Source organism: Erpetoichthys calabaricus, chromosome 14 (assembly GCF_900747795.2).
Source record: "Erpetoichthys calabaricus chromosome 14, fErpCal1.3, whole genome shotgun sequence".
In the NCBI taxonomy this organism is placed as follows: domain Eukaryota; kingdom Metazoa; phylum Chordata; class Cladistia; order Polypteriformes; family Polypteridae; genus Erpetoichthys; species Erpetoichthys calabaricus.
Genome location: NC_041407.2, coordinates 5,217,039 through 5,237,430, shown reverse-complemented (window position 1 = coordinate 5,237,430; position 20,392 = coordinate 5,217,039). Strand labels below are relative to the sequence as shown.

Here is a 20,392-nt window from a genome sequence, read left to right as displayed (position 1 = left end):
GGTAAATGGCGTCACTCCACTGGCTGCACAAATTGATATTTGGTGACACAAATGAGTGGTGGCAGGATTCTTACAGCCGCTCAGGGCCTCACTTTACAAATGTGTACCTTACAGACACCTGGCACAGGTCTCGATGGGACTTACCTCCTCCGTGGAGCTGCTCACACGTCACCAGGTAGCCCAAGATGCTCCCATTGGGTTTCCGTGGTTTCTCCCAGCTCAGCTGCAATGCTTCAGGGCTCAGAGCTGTGAAGACCAGGGGGCCGGGGGCACTGGGTGTGCTCAGGGTGAATGGAGACCCTGCATCAGAAGGGGGAAACGCAGGTAAAGGGCAGAAGTTAATGGAACTCAAGCAACGTGAAGACACACAGCCAAACACCAAAACATCTGTTTTCTGACTCAGTGAGCACACGTGTGGTCCAGTCAGGGCATGATGACCAAGGAGAGGTGAAGCCGGTGGTCATATCTGAAGGCAAGACCACCTTCTGTGCTTTCATAACCAGCACCAAGGAAAAATGTGGGATTCATGCTTTAATGGCATTGACTTTGGGAACGTTCTTACCAAGTGCATTTCACGGGCCACAAGACTGTCAAGATGCAAAACAACACCACAGGGTGGACATTAATGTGGAAATAAAAAAAATCTGATGTTTTCAGCACAGGACTTGTCCTGCCTCAGGCTCTGATTCTCATATTCTTAACCCTGTCATGATGTTTGTCCCGTGTTTACTCCGCACCTGCAGTAGGTGCAGCAAAATCTACTGGGGGCATTCGCTGAAAACCAGCAGGGGGGCTGACATCTTACAATACTGACAAACGGACCAAAGTTCATTCGGACCGAGCGACTTGCTTTGAGTGGGCACATCTACAGACTGGCATCTTGGCGCACAGGCACTGTGAAAGTGACCAGGGCGGGTTTAGGGATGACCAAAACATGGGAATCTGGTGAAGAGGCAAAGGGAAAATCCTGACTCAGACACAGTCCTATGGTAAAAGTGGGGACAGTAAGAGTGACACACAACCGGTGACAGGACTCAAAGATGAAAGAGAAAAACGAATGAACACACTCATCACCATCAGGAGGAACTTCAGACTGGCATAGTTAGGAAAGATTTAGCTGCTCCATCTTCAAAGACATCTTTAGCTTTGTATTTAAAAACATTTGCTAATACATGTGCAGATCTATCTATCTATCTATCTAGCTATCTATCTAATCCTGCCTACTATAACAAATTCTATCTATCTATCTATCTATCTATCTATCTATCTATCTATCTATCTATCTATCTATCTATCTATCTAATCCTGCCTACTATACCAAATTCTATCTATCTATCTATCTAATCCTGCCTACTATACTAAGTTCTATCTATCTATCTATCTAATCCTTCCTATTATACCAAATTCTATCTATCTATCTATCTATCTATCTATCTATCTATCTATCTATCTATCTATCTATCTATCTATCTATCTATCTATCTAATCCTGCCTACTATACCAAATTCTATCTATCTATCTATCTATCTATCTATCTATCTATCTATCTATCTATCTATCTATCTATCTATCTATCTATCTAATCCTGCCTACTATACCAAATTCTATCTATCTATCTAATCCTGCCTACTATACCAAATTCTATCTATCTATCTATCTATCTATCTATCTATCTATCTATCTATCTATCTATCTATCTATCTATCTATCTATCTATCTAATCATGCCTACTATACCGAATTCTATCTATCTATCTAATCCTGCCTACTATACCAAATTCTATCTATCTCTCTATGTATAATAAAATACCCATCACACAGATCTACAGTATCTACTGTATGTATCTCCTATATAGTGCCTTTTTGATCTATCTGTTATATAGTTCCTTCCATTTCTATCTTTAGAGCTTTTCATATCTTTAACACCCTCTACCTGTTATATAGTTCCTTTCCCATCTACCTCTTCGTCTTGCATTCCCAGTATGGCCCTACTCGATCTCACAGCACTGGCCCTGAGGTCTGCCATTATGCCAGACAGGAGGTCAATGGAAGGGTAAGAAAGATAGATAGAAAGTCCAGTACAAGACAGTGATTCATGCAGACAAATCAAGGCTGGTGGTCTTGTACCTGGGACGGGGCTAAGAGGACTCTTGGGGTCCACCTGTGACTCGATGGTGATAACTCCTTCGCGCTCAGGACCCCAGCCCTCTTCGCTTTGAGCCTTCACCTTGAAGATGTACGACTGGTTCGGCAGGAGGTCCTTCACTATCACTGAATTCTCATCTGGGTTACGAATGTCAATCTTCTTCAGGTCACCTGCAAAGGTGCAAAAGACAGCAGCGTCAGTGTGGCCACTGGGCTTCCCTGTTAAGGTTCTCCTGCTGACGAAAGTTGACCTCCACTTCAGAAATGAGTTGTCAACTGAAGAATGATGCGCTCATTACAATTTAATAAACAAATGTGACTGAGTTACATTGTGATCGGATTGCCAAGCCTTTTGATGACTTTCATGGGACCTTAGGGGACCACCCACAAAACACTGGGGACATAAAAGAAGATAGTTTGACACAGGTAATAAAAAATCAACGATGTTAATGTTAAAAATTCTTGTCTTGAATCCCAGCCAGTGGAGAGAAATCCCTGACTGAAATATGACGGCTTTTGGGCGAAGCCATCCATCACCAGGAGAACTAGCCAATCATATGTGTGGAACATCACATGGTCCAGAAACCAACATGTATTTTTGACGTAGATTTTGTCCCAGTCTGTCAGAACCCATCTTTTCCCCACTCTGGTGTTTGATGTGAACATTAAGTGAAACTCCTGACCTGCACCGGCAGGATTTTGTGCGTTGAACTGCTCCCACGCGATTGGCCAATCAGATCATCATACGGATCTGTTAGTGTGCTGGTGTTTCTAATAATTTCCTTAGTTCGTGTAACTGTTAAATAACATCTTAAGACCCCCAAAAGACGTGGAGAAATGTTCTGACCTCCGTTAAGCAGCTGGTAGAGGACGCAGTAACCCAGCACTTCCTTCTCACAGTGGGGCTCCTGCCAGCTGACCTTCAGCGAGGTGGGACCCAGAGCAGAGAAGACCAGTCTGGTGGGGGTGTCTGGGACCCCAGGTTGTAATCTGGGCTCTGCTAAGGAGAGAAAAGGAACGAGAGAAACAAAAAGTGAGTCAAGTTACAGATTATGAGGGCAGTCGTTGCATGTTTGCTCCCTGACTGTTGAGGATGTGCCATAAAGTGCAAAGCAAGCCAGGGATACAGGAAGTGAGATGACTGGTGGCCAATTCCGAGCTAAACGTCAGGTGGGGCTCAGTACGTCCATGCAGGATTAAGAAAAAAAAAGAAGCAAACAAAGGCGGCAGCAAGCCGTGAAGACTTTTTCCGTTTTCATGAATTGAGCAACAATCCTGAAGAACTAATGGTGTGCTCTCCGTGGCACTGCATTTCCAACAGGGGGCGCTGAAGATTGTATGAAGTCAGGCTTAAGTGGAAGAAACACTCAGGAAATGGTGAAAGAATTTCTAGCATTTTTAAACAGAGACTGGGCTTGGGGGGGGGGGCTGCCAGAACACCCCCCCATCTGCCTCACAGGACCTATGCTATTCCCAGAGAAGTCCTTCAATTCCAATTCCAAAAAAAGTCAGAACAGTCCGGAAAATGTTTATGAAGCAAAAAGGAGTGGTTTGTCAATTTTGAAGACATGGGTTTATTCTTTAAGTTTTGTTCGGAAAAAGTTACGAGCAAAGGAATAACAAGGTGATGTGAAACAAGGTGAGCCCATGATGTTATGGGATTTAAGGAACGTCCAACCAAGGTGAAAATGAACGGTCGCCAATTTGCCAACCGATGCATCACTGAATAGTCCAGCACTTTGAGGAGAACGTTCCTCAACAACAAATCGGTTAATATCTGGAGGGTCTTTCACCCCCTTTACAGTGCGGAACGTATTTCAAAGATTCAAGGTGATCCGGGTGTGTGAAGGACAAGGCTGAAAACGACTTCTGAGAGACCGCCGATCCCTCACATGTTGTGGATCTTATTAAAGGAAATTGTCAGTCAACACCATCCACAGATACAATTAAAGGCTTTACAATGCAAATCAGAAGCCCCACATCAACACTGTCCAGGGGCACCGCCAACGGGCTCAACCTTCTATGGGACAGAAAGTAGCCCAGTGGAGTCGTATTTTGTGATCTGAGGAGTAAACCTTTCAAATCATTTCTGGAAAAAACGGCCATCGTCTTCTCTGTGTTCAAAGTGGAACAGGTCCATCCAAGCCTATTATCAGCATGAGGTCCAAAAGCTGGCATCTGAGAGGGCACCATTAATGCAGAAAGATAAGGAGCTCCCAAAACACATAAATCCCAAAAAGTTGCAAACGCACTTCCAATAATAATCACTAGAGGGGGATATACCGCCAAACCCCGGACAGATAACTGGGCACACCTTACAGAACTGAATTTAGTATAGTAGGCAGGATTAGATAGATAGATAGATAGATAGATAGATAGATAGATAGATAGATAGATAGATAGATAGATAGATAGATAGATAGATAGATAGATAGATAGATAGATAGATAGATAGATAGATAGATAGATAGATAGATAGATAGAATTTAGTATAGTAGGCAGGATTAGATAGATAGATAGATAGATAGATAGATAGATAGATAGATAGATAGATAGATAGATAGATAGATAGATAGATAGATAGATAGAATTTAGTATAGTAGGCAGGATTAGATAGATAGATAGATAGATAGATAGATAGATAGATAGATAGATAGATAGATAGATAGATAGATAGATAGATAGATAGATAGATAGATAGATAGATAGAATTTAGTATAGTAGGCAGGATTAGATAGATAGATAGATAGATAGATAGATAGATAGATAGATAGATAGATAGATAGATAGATAGATAGATAGATAGAATTTGGTAGGAAGGATTAGATAGATAGATAGATAGATAGATAGATAGATAGATAGATAGATAGATAGATAGATAGATAGATAGATAGATAGATAGATAGATAGATAGATAGATAGAATTTGGTATAGTAGGCAGGATTAGATAGATAGATAGATAGATAGATAGATAGATAGATAGATAGATAGATAGATAGATAGATAGATAGATAGATAGATAGATAGATAGATAGATAGAATTTGGTATAGTAGGCAGGATTAGATAGATAAATCCCGGCAATTGCCATAAGCACAACAGAGACACAAACAAAAATCCCTCCACTCCCCAGCACATTTGAAATGAACCGCCGGGAACTATGGGAAATGCTCCATATGTATATGGGCGGTTCCTGGCGATGATTGGCAGGTGCTGCGGTCTCTCGGGGAACCCGCCCACACAACAAAGCACATGGGACATAATCCAGGCATTGGAGACACAACGGATAGTGAAGAAAAGTAACATTAACATCGATACATGGCACAAAAAGGAACAAAAAAAAGACAAGAAACACGATACGGACCCCATCCAGAGAGAAAGGGAGACATCTTGGAGCAACATCCAGACACCATCTCTGTCATTTGTGATGTTTCGGCCAGGAATTCCTCCCCATCGTCGAGCTGTTAATTTATGTTCATGTTACTTCCATGTTGCTTCGAGGGTGGGGCCACCTGTCAGTCACCCCTCTTCATAACCGGAGGGTCTCCCACAGTTCCTAGCAGTTGATTTTTATCGCGCTAAGAAATCTTGCATTTTCAGCTCTGTCTTTGGACCACCCTTTGGATTCTGTATTGGGACTTTGTTTGCTTTTCTAACAGACATCGCATGCCTTTAGCACTGCAGTGCATTTTTCTCGTGAAGAAAACATCTTTATAAATTTAAAGATTTTTGTGTCGTTACTGTCCGGCTTGGACAGTTTCCCCCTCTAGTGGGCATTTTTAGGACTGCGTGCTTTGGGACTTTCTAATGCTGGGATTCTGAGTTCATAACCAAAGAGACCTACCTGCAGCCCTGCAAGACAAATCTATAAGCCACACTGTGCCCAGATTACCAGTGCGTGGCGGCGTAGGCAGGGAGTGCGGGTACAAGATTGGCAGTCGCATTATGAATGGAGGAAAATTTCGCTTGCTAGACTTAATCAAGTTGCGTCCTGAGTGCCCCAATGTGTTCCAAGTGTTGTTAAAGGAAACGGTGATGTGACACAGTGGCGAACGCTGAACGTTTTTGGCGTGTGCTGCAGTCACCAGGTTGGACACGAGAGACTGTTTTCAAATTGAATTTGTTGTGGTAGTGTTTTAATACAGTAGAGGGTGAAGAGAATTTACAAATTGCTCCTTTTCGTGTTTATTAGCATCTTTCATACTGTCTCGCCCGTTTTGGAATTGGGGTTGTAAAAGACGCAGTGGGTAAGGGTGACAGGACCCGCGACTCCCCAGGGCGTCCTAACAACAGAACTGGGTGGAGTGGCCGACGTCTGGCTAAATCCTAAACACACAGTATAAAAGTGACAGGTGGGCGTCTTTTGTGAGCTTACCTGGTGGTATGGTGGGCACTCCGGTCATCGAGGGCTTCAGTGACTGCAGCCGGGCAGACTCTTAACTCGTGCCTGTCAATGATCTCCTTTCTTGATTTTGGAATTCTTGCTTACCTGTTTTTGGTATTCAGAAGGACCTGGCAGAATGTTTTCTGGGGAAACCGTTTTTAGCACATTCAGGTGCAGTCGGTCTCTTTGGGGCTGGGTATCAACGTGAAAAATGGCCAACTTATCCTTTAAGACCATTAATTGAGAAGACTGGGATGCTGAACATATGTTAAGATCGTCAAGGGGGCTTTGAAGAGCTAGAAAATACTAATCAAAATCCTTCTGCTATATTGTAAGATGTCGTGGTGGTGGCATCATTTCTCTTCCTGGTCGTTATAGCGTACCCTAGTAGTCACACCATGTTAGTGTCCCAGCTGGGCATTGCGGCTTACTATTGGACTACACCCTTGTCCACTCGCCTCTCATCGATCTTTCATTTGAATTGAAGCAAGGAGTTTATTGACAGGCACTGATTAAGCCACCACAGCCCTCCGGACCCAAAAATGGCCACTCTGGATAGCCCGGCCCCTTGATTTCGTCCTGGTGGGTGTTAGCGAGCGTGCCACCGTGGCACTGAGAACTCAATAAAAGTGACAGATGGTGGATTAACCTCTAACGTCGGGTACACAGTATAGCAAGCAGCATTCGCCCAAAGCCATTCACCTTGCAGCACCATGTCCAAGTTGTGCAGAGCGTCGCGGACGTCCTCGGACTGGCTCCGGCCCATCATGCTTTGGGAGATGTTGTAGTTCACCACCTTCTTGCTGTACCCTGAAATCCAACAGGAAAAGAAAGCGTGCGAAGGGCATGACGTGCTGTACACAAACAAGCGAGAGTCGGACTCGATCCCGCACCCTGTCCACCTGTGTGTGTTTGAGAGGAGGAGGCGGGAAGAAGAGGAGGAGGAGGAGGAGGAAGGCGAAATGCTCATGCTGACCATGAAAAAGAGCATGCTGTTTAGTAGGCCACATGGTAGTGGGTGAGTAAGGAGGTAAGATGGACCAAATGTGAATAGCCTACAGTGTCACCAACCAATTCACGCCCGCCGTGCAGCCGCCCCCGTGCAGAACGACACACTCCTGACCAATCAGGAAAGGGAAAGTCAGCTCGCCGTGTGAGGGGGACTGTAATTAGTGAGGGCAGACCCCATGATCTGGTTACAACGATTAGGTTTTAGAGCTGAGCTCGGTGGGGATGAGGGATGTACGAGGATGATTAAGGGATTAGTGATCGAGAGGAAAGACATGCATTCCAGTTTGAGGGGCCCCCATTATACCTAGGTTGTCCGAGAACCCCAAAGGTTCATCAGCCATGACGATAGAGTCCCTCATGCCATCATTTCCATAGTACCCTTTCAGTTCAGTGCGCTTCCTGAGAATCACGTCTTCCATCCTGTGAAGGCTCCTGCCCGAGATGTCTGGAGGAGATGGCAAGACACAAGACAGCAACAGGGTCAGAGTGGTGGCACAGCGCTGCAGGGTCCACCGTGTGGGCTGACGTTCAGGATCCACCCTAGTCAAGACAAACTGTACAGTTCCTGACACCCCACCCCACTCTAACTCACATACCCCAGGATGGACCATTATTATGCTGTGCCTCGTCATGTAGCTCAGCGCATGCAATCACAATGATGAAGACCTTCATCAGCTGGTAGAGCAGCCTCCTCACCTCACCTGAAGCATCCAGCATCTGAGGAGTCCTGTGCTGTTGTGGAGCGTGCCAAGGGCATGTGTGGCATTGTAGCACCTGTTCCCTGAGCTCCAGTTGGAGGGGGTGTCAGCGTCACCAATATCAGCTGGCACAAGTAATGACGTGATTGCTGTTACGACGAATCGTATGGGACATTATAAACATTGAGGGGGTCAGGTGTTTACCTTTCCGACAAGCCAGTCATCACGTACAGCACCCTCAGCAAGTCGTCTACCAGCGCTACGGGTCACGGGTTGACCCAGCGCACCGAGCCGTGACGTTTGTCTGTGATGCCAAGATGAATGTCACTATTTACAGTTAACAAAAGCAGCGTCACACTCGCTAGGTGCCCTTATTGCAATACGTGTGAAGTCAATCGCTGCGATTACGTTAGGAAAACCTCGCCCCGCTTAGCCAGATGTACAATAGACATGTCTGGAGACAACCGGGAATTCAATTTTACTTAAATGTGGGTGGGAACGATTGACGGCTCACCGAGTGTCACATTTCTAAACCAATCCGACGCCTCGTGAAAGGCGGGGCTCAAAGTGGGGCGGAGATTTTGAACTGCCAAGAGTAATGGCGTGCAACCTTCGAATTACCATGAACGGTCTACAGCTGAAAAAAACGGATAAAAAGCCCCCGATTCAACACGTAAATGGTCCTGAAGACGGCGAATGGGGAGTCGAGAAGGCAGGAAGATGGCCGTCTTATTGGACAGGTGGAGGCCAATGACGTAAAAGACGATTTCATTCTCTTCCATGTCGACTGGTTGCTGGAAAGAGTTAAATTGGGAATAGGAGAAGAATTTCCAACATCCTTAGAATGTATTCAAGAACTAAGAATTGAGACGTGCAGATAATCAACTGGGGCATCCGTAGACCAATATTCCTCCTAAATATGGGTTATAAATACCGGTCGATGGAGACGACCATACTGGCTATTGCTAAACTTCTTGACGTATCGGTCAGGACCATTAGAAGAAGAACGAAACAATGCGATGTAAGGCAAGCAAACCACATCACTTAGACAATTTAATATAAGAGTAAACGCCTTCAGTAACGTACACGTAATCACTTTTCGGTTAATCACTCCACGTTGACGAAACTTGCCGTCAGAACACAGAACTGCTCAGAAGTGACCCCCAACTGTTGACGCCCCTGATTGGTCATTGATTAACGTGTAGTCTTAACATTGAAACGCGATACACATGGAGCAGCCGCTAAGCGAAATGCAATACGTTTGCCTCGCTTTCAGTTACGACACGCGATCTACGGTCATGGATGACAGCGCAGTACACCGTCGTGTTTCGTTTTCAACTGACGCAAAAACTGCCGTAGTGAAAAGCAATCGATCGTTTGCTTGATGCCATGCAGCCATGCCAATTTGATCTGCACCTTGTGCACGTGCAGTGCCCTTAACACGTTGGATATCATTCAGTTTTTGGCACAAATAATCGTCCATAAACGAGCGTTCAGCTTCGGCCTCCAATACTGAGACGTGACAACTGGGGGCCGATACAAACTGAGGGCAAGTTCTTCAGGGCAAATACACAACATTGGACCTCAAGTCTCTTACATCATATTACAGGGACCCTGGGGTCTGGACCTGATAGGGACACGTTCTCCAGCAAGCCGCGGATGGTAGAGGGGTGAGGACGCCTGCAGAAGTCACAATTTATTACACGTCTCCCTGCTGTGGAGAACTATTGGTCTATGAGTGAGGACCCTGGACTTGTGTCAGCTCACAGAACCAGGGGATACGGGTTGCTGGGTGAGTGGAGTGAGCTGGGCCGTCTTAACGCATGGGCACGCTGGGCAGTTGCCCGGAGCCCCCATGCTAATTTATATATGTTGTGATTTGCTGAGTGGTCGCCGTGTCCTGCTTTGCCCGGTGGGTCTATAATGCTGTTAAGACGGCCCTGGGAGTGAGGTGGATCTGGGGGGGGAGGGGCATTTGTTTGTGAGATGAAGCAGCTGGGAGCGCATGTCACCACAGAAGACCTGGCAGCGCTGAAGAAACCAAACGTCCCTCACAGGGCCACACTGTCAGTCTGGTATCAGAAGGCCTAAACCATTCCTCCATCACTTGCGCCCGACAAGACCTTACAATATTCATCACTTTTGAGGTGTAATATGCTTGTCACGTCATCGCACGTTACTAACGGCTCGGTGATATGAATTATTGTCCATGTGAGTCGTCGCCTAGCTGGTTTGGCTACCGATGGTGTCGACATGTCCCGCATTCTTCAAAATGTTGGATACGGGTGGGTCAGAGATGCCGTAAATTTACGGACGTTCGCCCATCCAGGTTTCTTTTATAAATCCCCACGTTTGCGTGGAAAGTTACGTTCGTGCATACGCACGTATTATAAATCTGACCTCGGAACATTATGGTCCTCCATGCCAGTAGGTGGCGGATCAATGACTCCTCATCTGAGATATGGTATGACAGAGAGATGGCATGGGATGGGCCTACTTGTGTAGCGGGAGCCACTAGGGGGAGCTCCGTCAGGACGAATTGAACTCAGAGCCGGGAGGAAAGAGGACAGGAGAATCTGACAAGACTCTAAGATTTGACCCAGCCGACCACGTGTGCAAACTCACTGTGCTACAGGGTGCTGCAGCCTACCTCAGCAATGCAGGATCGGGGTGCCAGTCCATCAGAGGGGACACTCAGGCGATATGACTGGGCAGGGATTTGAACCTACTGTGTGCCCCTGGAGCAGCGAGGCGAGGCAGCGATACAAACCACCATGCCACCCTCTTGCTTATCACCCAGGTGTCTTCAGTGGCCTTTTGTCAGGCTAGAACCGGGCAGCCCACGGCACCCACCTTGGCCAGGCTGGAACATGCCGGCATACCCCTTGGTCACGGTGGTCCCCGCCTCTTCCTCCAATCATGTGGGTCTCGGTGTGCATGCTCGGGCTGAGCTGCTGAATGTGTTTGGTGTGCGTCGTCCGCGTCAGGGAGCCTCCCCCGGAGTAGAGGAAGCTTTGGTCCCACTTGCCGTTCATCAGTTGGTCTGCAAGAAAGTCAAGGAGATGAAAGGTTTTATTGAAGGGTCTACCAGTAGTCGGCCTCCAGAAAAGGCAGAAGAACCCAAAAAGGAAGGCACAGAGAGGAGGCATCAACTGCTGAATGAGTGAGTGGCCAGTTGATGGCAGCAAGACCCTCACGTGCACCACTAGCCACCCAGTTCTGCCAAAAGAAGAAAGGAGCAGGGAGCTCTGCAAGATGGAGGGAATGAAAGGTGTGTTGGGGGGGGGGGGGGCCTGGAGCGCTGAGGTGCAGGGAGAGAGAGACGTGGCAGGCCAAGCCCAGGGGGGGACACATGCGTCTAGCAGGGAGTGGGACGTGTCTTCACCTTGCTGAGGGCCTGTGGTAGTGGTCCTACCAGTCCAGCCGGGCCTAGGGGTGCTGCTGCTGATCAGACGGCCAGGTTCCAGGTCCCCATTGGTACTGCTCTCAGCGTCCGAGCTGGACCACCGGGGAATCACATCTGCCGGCAACTTCCAGGACACCTTGCGCAGGTCCAGGTCCTCACCCACCAGCTGGACATACTTGCATCTGGTGCCTTTCGGAACAATTCAAGCACTGATGTTGGTAGCGCTCCCCACAATGCAAGGTTAGACATCGGCTCACTTCAGTTCCCGGGAAGAGACGGGAGCCTCAACCTGTCCCCCGAAGAGAGCAACGCCAAAGCAGAAATGAAACTGCCATGCGCATGCAGGCAAAAAGGGAGCCAGAGAAACCACGAGTCAGAAGCTTGACACACAAAGAGGATCGAAAACAGCGCCACCTAGTGGAGGAAGACTGCGCCGTTTCCCATCATTGCATTGACCAAGCCCAGTACTTTAGGAACACTTGTGGAAAAACTCAGAAGGAAAAGCATAAAGACACACCGGTGCTGCCACCTAGCAACCTCTAACAGTAACTGCAGCTCACAAATGATTTACATAATAGAAAAGCAAAAATAGGGTGGCACGGTGGCGCAGTGGGTAGCGCTGCTGCCTCGCAGTTAGGAGACCTGGGTTCACTTCCCGGGTCATCCCTGAGTGGAGTTTGCATGTTCTCCCCGTGTCTGCGTGGGTTCCCCCCCACAGTCCAAAGACATGCAGGTTAGGTGCATTGGTGATCCTTAATTGTCCCTCGTGTGTGTGTGGGTGTGTGTGCCCTGTGGTGGGCTGGCGCCCTGCCCAGGGTTTCTTTCCTGCCTTGCGCCCTGTGCTGGCTGGGATTGGCTCCAACAGACCCCCGTGACCCTGTAGTTAGGAAATAGCAGGTTGGATAATGGATGGATGGATGGAAAAGCAAAAATGCAAATGGCTCTGCAAAAGAATATCTTACATAAAAAAATTTAATTGTTAAATGTAAATTAAAGTTAATGCAAGTTCATACATATTTTTCAATTTCTTATATTACCCAATTCAAATATTTTCATGCATCGCTTATATGGATGCGAGTCATGGACGCTATCAGTGACCTGAGATGAGGACTGGACTCCTTCATGTGTGTCTCTTCAGACCGCTGGTTTGACTTTGTGTTGCTCATGGAGTCCCGATTGAGGCAAATGACCTCATCGTGAGGGAGCGTCAGTTATGGCACTACAGCCATGTGGTGTGATTACCCGAGGGTGATCTGGCTCACTGTTGAGGACCCGAGTGGCTGGACCAAGTTCACAAAGTCGCACAGTGCCCGAAATAAAAAAGAAATCACATATCAAAGTCTCCGTGAAAAGGCGACTCGCAGCGGACCATCTGAGTGTCATATGAAAGCTTATTAGGGTACAGACAAAAAAAAAATAGGCACACACTGGGAAAAAAGCACGAAATGTCAACTTTAATCTCGAAATTTCCACTTTAATCACGTAGTTTATTTTGCCATTAAAGTAGAACATCATCAACTTCATCTTAAAATCATTTAATTTACTAGTTTCTCAAATCCCATTGTAACTAAAGTGGCGCATTAAATGCTTTGTTCTGTATTTGATCATCTATGTGCTCTGTGTGTGAATCACTACCTGCTTCTTAAACGGGCTTTCTCTTTCTCCGACAGGACACATAATCCATTACATTCGTGATATTACAGCTCTCTGAATAATTAGAATACTGAGATGTATACGTGATATCTTTTTCATGATGATAGGAATGAAAACATGTTATTAAACATGGGAACACGGTGGCACAGTGATTGTTCATATCTCACGCAAGAGGCTTGCTGCGCCATGCGCGACCTTCGATGAAATAATTTATTACAGCAGTACTGTCTCTTTCAAACGTTCTAACCTCCAATTCCTGTCCTTACTTTTCTTTCTCCAAATTCCCAATCGCCACACAATCAGCTCTGTAATAGACGTTAAGCCATTTGTAAGCTTAGAACGCCGATTCTTCAAAACTTTTAAGGAACATTGAAATATCTTTGTAGTACATGTTTAATTATTCTATCCGTCTATCCTTCCAGTGTCGCGTCAGCACCAGCAAGAATACAACACAAGGCAGGAGCTATCCGTGAACTAGCTAGCGCTGCGGCACCGTGTCCTCACATGTTTAATTATTAACAATACAGATTATTTAAATGAAGTTAAAGTTTTATCTGTATAATATAATCAACATATTTTGCTGCATTTCATCTTAAAAATTATATCGTCATCATATGTAAATACGCGCTTTATAAAGTGGCGCAGGTTGTGTAATATTATAACTGTAGTGTAAGTTTACAGTGAGGTGATTGTACTTATAAGTACAGACAGTTCTACAAGGAGCACTTGATGGACTGATTAAGTGCGTTTAGAGTTCTTGGGATGAAACTGTTTCTGAAACGCGAGGTCCGTACAGGAAAAGCTTTGATGCGTTTTGTCGTGGTTGAGGTAGTGTGTGCTTGAAACTGTATACCGATAATTCTCTTTCCGATCAGCTGCTGCTGTGATTCCCCACTCAGATACAGTGATATAAATACTCCGAGTGGTGCAGTGAGAGTAATATGGAAAAAGATGATCCGCTGTGGCAACCCTTAACGGGAGCAGCTGAAAGAAGAAGAAGATGCAGTGAGAGTTACAACGCTAAAGCAGTTATGGTATTTGGAATACTATGGCTATTCCCGGGACCATTATATTGCTGCAGGTTAATTACAATCAGATGCATTACACTAATAAACAATATGCAGTTAATTTCAGTGTATTTATAAAGCCGCGTCAGGAATGTGGGTCTAAGAAAGACCACACAGGAACAGTAGCACTGCTTTGACGCTGGGTGCTGCCAGTCTGCAAAACCGAGCAGAGAAATTGCGTACGCCAAGGAATGAGGTACCGTGGAAATGTGCGTGGCTTTACGCCAAGTTTAGGTTTTATACATCGCAATTTGAGCGTGGAAACATTCGTACGCAACATTTCTGTGCGTACGCACCGTTTATACATGAGGCCCCAGGAGAGCAGACTAGAAACGCGATCGATGGACCCCGAAATGCTTAACCAGACATCAAAATCAAAAAAAGGAAACTCAGAAAGAAACACGAAGATCGCACACAAAAAGTCTTTGTATTTATCAAATCTCGAATATCAAGAAACAGCTCGGCTCATGTGACCTCTATGCCGTCTCAATGCATTATGGGATTGTTTTCATTGAAACATGTGACGCGAACAGCCTCAAATAGTTGGCTAAACAAAATGGCGTTGAAAATGGTGCTAAAAAAACATTCCCAATCGGGACGCTAATAACGGAAATGGATTCTCCGTGCATGAAAACCGTCAAAAACACGTATAACATAATTTAGAAACACATAGACAGTTCTGGAATTATTTCTTCTGCTTCTTTCGGCTGCTCCTGTTAGGGGATGCCACGGTGGATCATCTGTCCGCATATTGATTTGGCAAAATTTTACACCGGATGCCCTTTCTGGAATAATTATAGAAAATGTCAATAGTGACAATATAAAGAAATTAAAATGTCAAAAATCGACACGTCCCGACTGTCATTTTCTATTATTCTAGGAACATATGGAGTACAAAACAAAATCAATTACAGCAGAATGATGTAAAATTGCAGATGCTCAAGGGAAATGTAAGTTGCTAGCAATTTCTCCGGGCTGCGCCGATGGCCTTAGCGGTGACAAACATCAGTGTGAAAACTCAAAATGACTCACCTTCGTCTGAAACGCTGGGCCTCTGGCTGCCCGTTGGAGACCGCAGGACATCGTTACTGTACATGAGGAAACTATCGTAGCCTTCGCCGCCTTCGGCGTCCACGATGGGGATGTCGGGAATGATGGGGACTGACGGAGAGAAGAGAGACAGAGACAACATGAGAATGGATCTGAGCCGAGGCCTGCAGGGTGGAGACCGCCACTTACTCGTTTTGTGCCTTGTTTCATTTATTTGGTTTCATGATGCCCTGCAGGACCACCAGGGTGACTTCTGGTCTGTGCCTGGAGTGGATATCGCTGATGCATGCAGAATTTGGAATACGGACTGAACTGTTTTTGAATGACAGTGACATTCGTGTCTCTGGTGACTTTTCCTATGAAATCAGTAGACGGACTGGATGAAGGAAAGGACGAAGGTCCAAGTCTTTAGAGTCCTGGTGCTCCCTGTTTGTGAGACATGGAGGCTATCCAGTGACCTGAGACGAAGACTCAACTCCTTCATGTGTGTCTCCTCGGACCACTGGTTTGACTTTGTGTTGCTCACGGAGTCCCGAATGAGCCCCATGACCTGCATTGTGAGGGAGCGTCAGTTACAGCACTACGCCCATGTGGCGTGATTACCCGAGGGTGATCCTCATTGTTGAGGACCTGAGTGGCAGAACCAGGCCCACGTAACACCTGGCTGCGGCAGATAGAGGGTCATTTCCGGGGGGATCTGGAGCACGTGTCTGACCTGGGGGGGGTTACCAACCAAGATCCCAAGCTGTTTCTTCATGTGATGGGTTTGGCAACGTGCTGTACCAGTGCGTGCTCCCCCAACCTGACCTGTTTTTGAAGGCTAACTGAGGTTAAGGTGGAGAATGGGAGGATGTCATCCTACTGCCCACCAGACATATCACATAGTGTCGTATTTAAATATCCAATGGAGGCTGGTTGGACTGATAGAGAAAATACTCTTCATCCCCAGTTCACTTCGTCAACAGAACAAAGACACCTCTGGAGGACACCAAGTGAGATGTTTTCCTTGCCGCATAACAATTCTTTGCTCGGACAAAGAGATACAAAAAGCACAAAACAGTGCAAACGTCGCTTCGGAATAGTTTGGGTATCACCGTGTGGTCACGTAGGCACCATACATAGGAAGAGGAAGGCCGTGTGCTCCATGGTTCCTCTCTCAGGTGGGCGTCAGCATATCATAATCTCTTGGACCAATAGCGTGAGTCTTCCACATTCGACTCATACGACCGCCATTATAACATACCGGAAATTATACGGTAAAATCAAGGCCCGACTTATCCGCGGGAGAACTAAAACCCGATAAGCTGAATAATAATAATAAGAGTGAAAAATAATGAACGGAGCAAACCATGGAAACAAAAATAAAAAAATAAAATAAATGTAACCCAAAAAAGGTCCTGGCAGCCATTAAACAGGGTCCTGCCTCTGACTTACTGGACAATGGCCGCTTGGGCTGTGTGGCCAGATTAATGGTGGCTTCTCTCTCAGGGCCCCACCCTGCCCCATTGCGTGCTCTCACGGTGTAGCGGTAAGGCTGCGACTCCATGAGGTTTTCAATCAGGATCATTCTCTTCTTGGGATTATCAATTCGGACCGTCTTCGTGGGTCCATTTGGCTCTGCAAAAAGAGGAGGAGAAAGAAAGAAAGATGAAGCAGATGTCCCTAACTGTTGTCACACGTGCGCATGAGGGACAGTTTAACGGCGGAGGAGTTGGTAACTCTCCACCAATCCAGGGGGTGGCGCTGAGTGTGATAACATTCTTCTCTCTTTTCCTTCTTCTGCAGACGGGAAGATTGACAGCTCCCCTGCAACGACATCACTTCCGTGTTTCCGTCCGCCTCGACCCGCCTCTTCCTGCCCGCCAGCCATATGACTGGAAGATCCGCCATCTTGGACAGTCTGAATAGCAGAAGACTCGATTTTGCGTTTCCCACTCTTTATTTTGATTAAATGCTATTTCGATTATGTGGGGTTTGCCCACGGGTGCCTTAACACTTATTATCTTATTACACTGTACCCACAGTTACCTTGAGCTGAAAAAGACCCCCTTTGACTGTGCCATTCGGCATGCCACGCACAGATGAAAGTAAACTTCAGTAATGGTGTAGCGATTTGATTACAGACTGCCGTGACTCTGCTAGGCTATCAAACAATCCCTTGTCTTCTGTTAGAATGTTTGGGCAGCCCATTGAAAGGTAGCTTAGCTGGGTACGGCGCGCCAACCCCGTGCCCCTGGGCAGGAGCGCAGCTCTCGAAGGAGCTCTTGGCCTTTGCTAAGGTAGTTTGAACTGTAGACCTTTCTTTGGTAGAGGTTCTGGTGCTGTCCAGGTGAGGGGGGGCAGCTTGTAGCCCCTGCTTGTTATATTATAGACAGGTGCTAACCCCCCCCCCCCCCAACTCGGACTTATCCTTCAGCCTCCCCCTCTTTCACCGGCTGGGGGTTCAAATTCAGGTATTACATCAGTTCATTATTCGCCGTTTTTGTATGTAAGCTGCCTGTGTGATGTTCCATGTGTTTGGTGGGTGGTTCCCCAGGAGGCGGGGCCACCTGTCTCCGCCCTATAAATCTGGAGGGTCTCCCACTCCCATCATTTTGGCCCATGCCATTTCCCGTTTGCTGTTATTATTTGAAATATTCTGCGGAATCAAACCTCGAAAAGCAAAGTCCGATTCGGAATAAACGACGATGGGTGCCGATGACTTTGGGTTATTCCAGAGATAATTGTGAGTTCTCCTATTTCCGTGAAGAGGTGACCAACAAATCTCCACCTCTCTTCGTGCCACTTTTCTCTTGTCTTGATCTTTCCGTCACGGTATAATTCACAGGTTCAAGCTATGAGTTGCATTTCTACAAAGAAGGCGCCCCCTGCTGGACCCCGGGGTGCACAGATAAACCGAGGCTAATAATTTAAGAATCTCCACGATCAACTTGTCCACCATTTTAAAAGAACCTTAGAGGTTAAAGACACGTTTTCACAATGAAACACATGAATACATGTTGTGACAAAATATACGAGAAAGTGAGACGTTCCAAAGGGGGGAATGGCAGTAACCCAAATCTGCCATTTATCTTATAACACGTGAGGAGCTTTCTATGCTCTCTTTCACTTTGTCAGAACTGTAGCCACCTTCCCTCTTTGCTTTAGAATACACGGCAACTCCCAGATACGGTATGGGCGCTCTGCCTCTTACTGTTGTCCTCGTCTATGGGTGTGTAGGTCACTTCATAAGCTGTGATGTCCCCGTTGGTCTCGGCAGGTTCTGCCCAGCTCAGCTGAGTCACGGTGGAGCTCATTACGTTGAAGGCCAAGCGTCCGGGCTCACTTGGAACTGTGGACAAAGAAAAAAAAAAATCACACATTTAAGGTTTTTCTAACTTTCAGGATTATATATAAACTTCTCGTTGGCCACGTGGCAGTCTTATCTTGTTCAGCTCTTCCGTTCCCTCACGTTAAGGAAATCGAGCGCAGCTTACCGTCCTCTAATGTGCGGCAGTGCACGACGTCCGAGTAGTGGCCTTCACCCATTGAATTGTAACCGCAGACGCGCATCTCGTAGTCGCAGTAGGGGTAGAGATTGTTGAGGTCCACCGCGGGGCTTTTACATTCAACCTGCTGCTCTGAATCCGGATCACCCTGAATCCAGTACCTGACCTGCAGAAACAACAAATATCTGAGTGACACCTGCCATGTTCTTAGCTCTCCCGTTGCTTCATTTCTTGCTTCATCACCTTTCACATAAAAAACAGGAATTCCTATTGGAAACGATTGTGTCTCCTAAAATGTATCTGCTGTGAAAGAACCAGGGGGTGTCAGTGAGCCCCAAACCCCTCAAACGCGATCACACCGAGTCCCGGATTCAAATATTGTTGTGACAATAGGGGGCGCTGTCACACCTCCAAACCCGCAGACAATACGTCCAAACACCAGGTAAAAGTCTAAGAAATTAATTTATTATAACAATACTGTGCACAAAGCACCTCCACTATACACAATAATAAATCAATAATAAGCACAATAATCAATAAACACAATCCTCCTCTCCACCCAGCAGCTCTGTCTCACTCCCTCCCAACTCCGGCTCAATCTGCTGGGGTTTCCCACAATCCTTTTAAAGTCACTGACCCAGAAGTATTCCATCTCTGGGTCAAACACCTTCTTCAGGTGTCCCGGAAGTACTGCGGGTTTCTGTCCTCGTGACTCCTAAGTACTTCCGGGTTAACGTCACCGTAATAGTCCCCGGGTTCTTGGTGAGCTCCCCCTGGCGGCACCCACGGTACCCAACAGGGCTGAAGAACTGGACTCCATGTCCCATGCTGCCCGGCGGGAATCTGGGGAACCATTTCCGTCCAGGGGAGCTGCCATCTAGCGTCCCGGGGGGATGTAGTGCCCTAAAAAGGCTCTTTCTTTTAGTTGAGGGACGTCCCGGCCAGACTGAAACGCCGGCTGTCCATCACATTGTGCACACTCATCCAGAAAGCGAACAAAGTAACAGCACAAAGAGTCTCTTCTGTCTCAGTCTCTCCTTAATACCTCACTGCCCACCCAACTCCGACTCGTTTGGGTAAGGGAGTGCGCTCCCATTTATTAAGGACTTGGGAGTGCCTGATGGAAGTACTTCATGTGAAAGTCCATTACATCAGGAAGGTTGTTTCCCTCTTGTGGCACCCAGTGACCCCACCAGGGTTGCTCTGCCAGACTACGTCTCCCGGCATATTCTTGCTGCCTTCCCACAGGGCACCGATGTCTGGGGCCGCTGCTATCTAGCGTGTTGGTGGAGTAAAAAAGCCCCCAGTGACATCTTCCCTCTTCAGTGGGCTGTCCGTCCGTGCATTCGGGTCCGTCCTTCCGGGTCTGATTCCTTTCTCCTCCCCGGCCTGTCTGTCCACTAGGAGTCTCCTGTCCAGGTAAGGAATCATCCCCTCTTCTGGCCGGGATGCCCATCCTGCCCATATGGTATCTACACTCCTCGAGGTCACCG

The 20,392-nt window shown here is 46.8% G+C and overlaps 1 protein-coding gene across 5 annotated transcripts in view; it reads right to left on the bottom strand.

The window, feature by feature from the left end:
- Positions 1 to 2,166: 2,166 nt before the first annotated feature.
- Positions 2,167 to 20,392, bottom strand: part of itgb4 (integrin, beta 4) — a 99,376-nt gene continuing 81,150 nt past the window's right edge. The window contains exons 30-36 of one of the 5 annotated variants that reach the window (XM_051919040.1): positions 18,888 to 19,065; positions 18,605 to 18,742; positions 16,846 to 17,028; positions 15,394 to 15,522; positions 11,089 to 11,278; positions 2,992 to 3,141; positions 2,167 to 2,315 (exon numbers count right to left, since the gene is read on the bottom strand). In XM_051919040.1, the coding sequence (XP_051775000.1) occupies positions 3,039 to 3,141; positions 11,089 to 11,278; positions 15,394 to 15,522; positions 16,846 to 17,028; positions 18,605 to 18,742; positions 18,888 to 19,065 (921 nt within the window). In that variant the 3' untranslated portion in view covers positions 2,167 to 2,315; positions 2,992 to 3,038. The other 4 variants (XR_007933486.1, XR_007933485.1, XR_007933484.1 and 1 more) reach the window with 4 other exon arrangements.